At 35.4% G+C, this 3,071-nt stretch overlaps 1 protein-coding gene across 1 annotated transcript in view; it reads right to left on the bottom strand.

Moving 5' to 3' along the window:
• Window positions 1-1,470, bottom strand: part of LOC106868396 (fatty acid-binding protein homolog 9) — a 156,102-nt gene extending 154,632 nt beyond the window's left edge. The window contains exon 1 of the mRNA XM_014913623.2: window positions 406-1,470. Within this exon, the coding sequence (XP_014769109.1) occupies window positions 406-481 (76 nt within the window). The 5' untranslated portion in view covers window positions 482-1,470. The remainder of the gene's footprint in view (window positions 1-405) is intronic.
• Window positions 1,471-3,071: the final 1,601 nt, after the last annotated feature.

Consider the following 3,071-nt stretch of genomic DNA (forward strand, 5'->3'; position numbering starts at 1 on the left):
ATATATATATATATATATATATAGAGAGAGAGAGAGAGAGAGAGAGATGTGGGGGAGTGATTGAAACAATAATCAACATTTAAAAGAAACGCAAAAAATTGACCAAACACGACTCAAAGAGAAAAAGAAAAAGAAAAAGCCGGAACGAAAAATACAAAAGTCACCCGAAAATTTGAAATAAAAGAAAAAGAAAGTTAGAAAAGAAAAGAAAAGAAAAGAAAAAAAGAAAGATAAAGATGTAAATGAAAGAAAAAAAAAAGGATAAAAGATCACCCCCTCAAACACACACGCATGCAAACATCATTAATAATAATAATAATAATCGACGTGCAAATTCCTAATAAGTAAATAAGTAAATAAAGAATTGAATAATTAGATATTAGAAGCGTTTGTTTCTTTACTCACCTATGGCTGAGATGAGACTGTCAAACCCTTCCTTAGTCTGCTCCTGCCATTTACCAATGAAACCGTTTAGGGACATGGTCGTTTCTAGACGGTGATAATGCTCTGCTGCTGTTTTATATGTAATGCAGATGCGTCCCGACAGGGATAAAATGTTCAGATGGACTGAGCTTTATGAGTTTCTCGCCGTTTGAAAAAAAAAAAACACCAACAAATAAATCAACTTGCTGTTATAGCCTCCGGCACCCTCCCTTCCTTTTTTAGTTTCCTTGTTTTATTTTTCTTTCTCCTGCTGCTGCTGTTACAACTGCCGCTGCCGTCGCTGTTGTTGTCGTTACGAGTTTTACTGTTTCTTAGTGCTGCTGCAGCGGCTATTCTTCTTCTTCTTCTTGTTGTAGTTGCTGTTTGTTAATGCTTAAAACACTCTTTACTAACACTTTATTACTGCTACTGTTTGCTTGCTGTTACCACTGCTGCTGCTGCTACTGTTGTTGTTGGTCTTGTTGCTGTTATCTGCCACTGTTACTGCTGCCGTTTCAGTATAATTGTTATTGTTACCGTTGCTACTGTTGTTGTTGTTGTTGTTGTTATTGGTGGTGGTGTGGGTAGCGGTGCTGTTCTTCACTTTACCGTTTACTGCTGCTGCTGTCAAAGTTTTTGTCTAAGAAGTAACTTCCTTCAACCTAACACAGCTTATTTTCATTTACCGGCTTGCTGATCTTTACTAGTTTATATATAAATATATATATGTATATATATATAAGTATATATAATAAATATAAATATGTGTGTATGTATATATCTGTATTTATATATTAACATCTATCTATTTCTTAGCATTTATTTATATTCTCTTTGCTTTTTTCTTCTTAAAATCCGCTCGTGAATGTAATTTCCTTTTCTTTATCTTAAAGCTGTATTGGGGATATATTCGTTTTACACTTCAGACATCGATATTTCTTTAGAGTGATGCTCTTTACTGCTTAAGTTCCCCTAAAAACGAGTTTAGTTAGATAACAGCCAGTGCGTACAAGGCAACAAGCCGCGCCGATAGTGACGAAAGCGTAACACGTTGAACATTTATATAGATGTTTATGTTTGAGACTGCGCACGCGCGTCTATTGTTTTGAAAGGTATGCAGTCTTTTACATGTCCGGTATCTTACATGTGCATAGCTGCTCATCTGTCTATCTATCTATCTATCTATCTATCTATCTATCTATCTATCTATCTATCTATATCTATCTATCTATGTACCTGTCCGTCTGTCTGACTTTAACTATGTTTGTATGGAGGTACGAATGCTTATTAATATGTAAGTACATGTACATATGTATGTGTGTATGTATATGTAATATATATATATATATATACACAAACACACACACACACACACACATATATATATATATATAGAATGTGTGTGTGTATGCACATAAGGATATATGTAAGTGTGAATGAATTATCTATTTACACACACATATACACACATGAATGTATGTATGTATGTATGTTTGTATGTATATCTATATATCTATATCTATCTATACATATATATGTGTGTGTGTATATATATATATATATATATATATATATATGCATGGGTACATGTGTGTATTGGATACATACATACATCTGGGTACCGCCTACTACGGGATAATCTATTACATCAACCCCGCCAGTAATGTTTCGTATCAGATGGAAAAGCCAATATGGAATTGGGCGGGATTTGAACTTAAGAGATGTCAATACCTCATACCACAAGTGTGAGGGATTGACATCATTCTACCGACTGCGCTACCATCTTGGCCTATTGTATGAATTTTATATTTGACACATGCGCGCACGCACATTCACACACATAATCATACAATGCATATAGGTGAGTGCATGTATTTATATGCATACATGTGTGTGTATGTGTGTGTGTGTGTGTGTGTGTGTGTGTGTGTGTGTGTCTATCTATCTATCTATCTATCTATCTATCTATCTATCTATCTATCTATCTATCTATCTATCTATCTATCTATCTACAGACGCGCTTGCACACGCACACATACACACACACACACACACACACTATCATGCAGATTTTCCAAAAGAATAGAGAAATATTATATATATGTATATATAACATGTATGTATGTACGTATATGTATTTAAGTGGCTGTGTGGCAAGTAGCTTGCTTACCAACCACATGGTTCCGGGTTCAGTCCCACTGCGTGGCATCTTGGGCAAATGTCTTCTACTATAGCCTCGGGCCGACCAAAGCCTTGTGAGTAGATTTGGTAGACGGAAACTGAAAGAAGCCCGTCGTATATATATGTACATATATGTGTGTGTGTGTCTGTGTGTGTGTGTTTGTGCGTCTGTGTTTGTCCCCCTAGCACTGCTTGACAACCGATGCTGGTGTGTTTATGTCCCCGTCACTTAGCAGTTCGGCAAAAAAAGAGACCGATAGAATAAGTACTAGGCATCCAAAGAATAAGTCCCGGGGTCGACTTGCTCGACTAAAGGCGGTGCTCCAGCATGGCCGCAGTCAAATGACTGAAACAAGTAAAAGAGTAAAAGAGTATATATATGATTGATTAAGCTGCAATTAACAAAATATACAAATATAATATAAATGACTATATATATATATATATATATATATATATATATATAT

Source organism: Octopus bimaculoides, chromosome 1 (assembly GCF_001194135.2).
Source record: "Octopus bimaculoides isolate UCB-OBI-ISO-001 chromosome 1, ASM119413v2, whole genome shotgun sequence".
Lineage (NCBI taxonomy): Eukaryota > Metazoa > Mollusca > Cephalopoda > Octopoda > Octopodidae > Octopus > Octopus bimaculoides.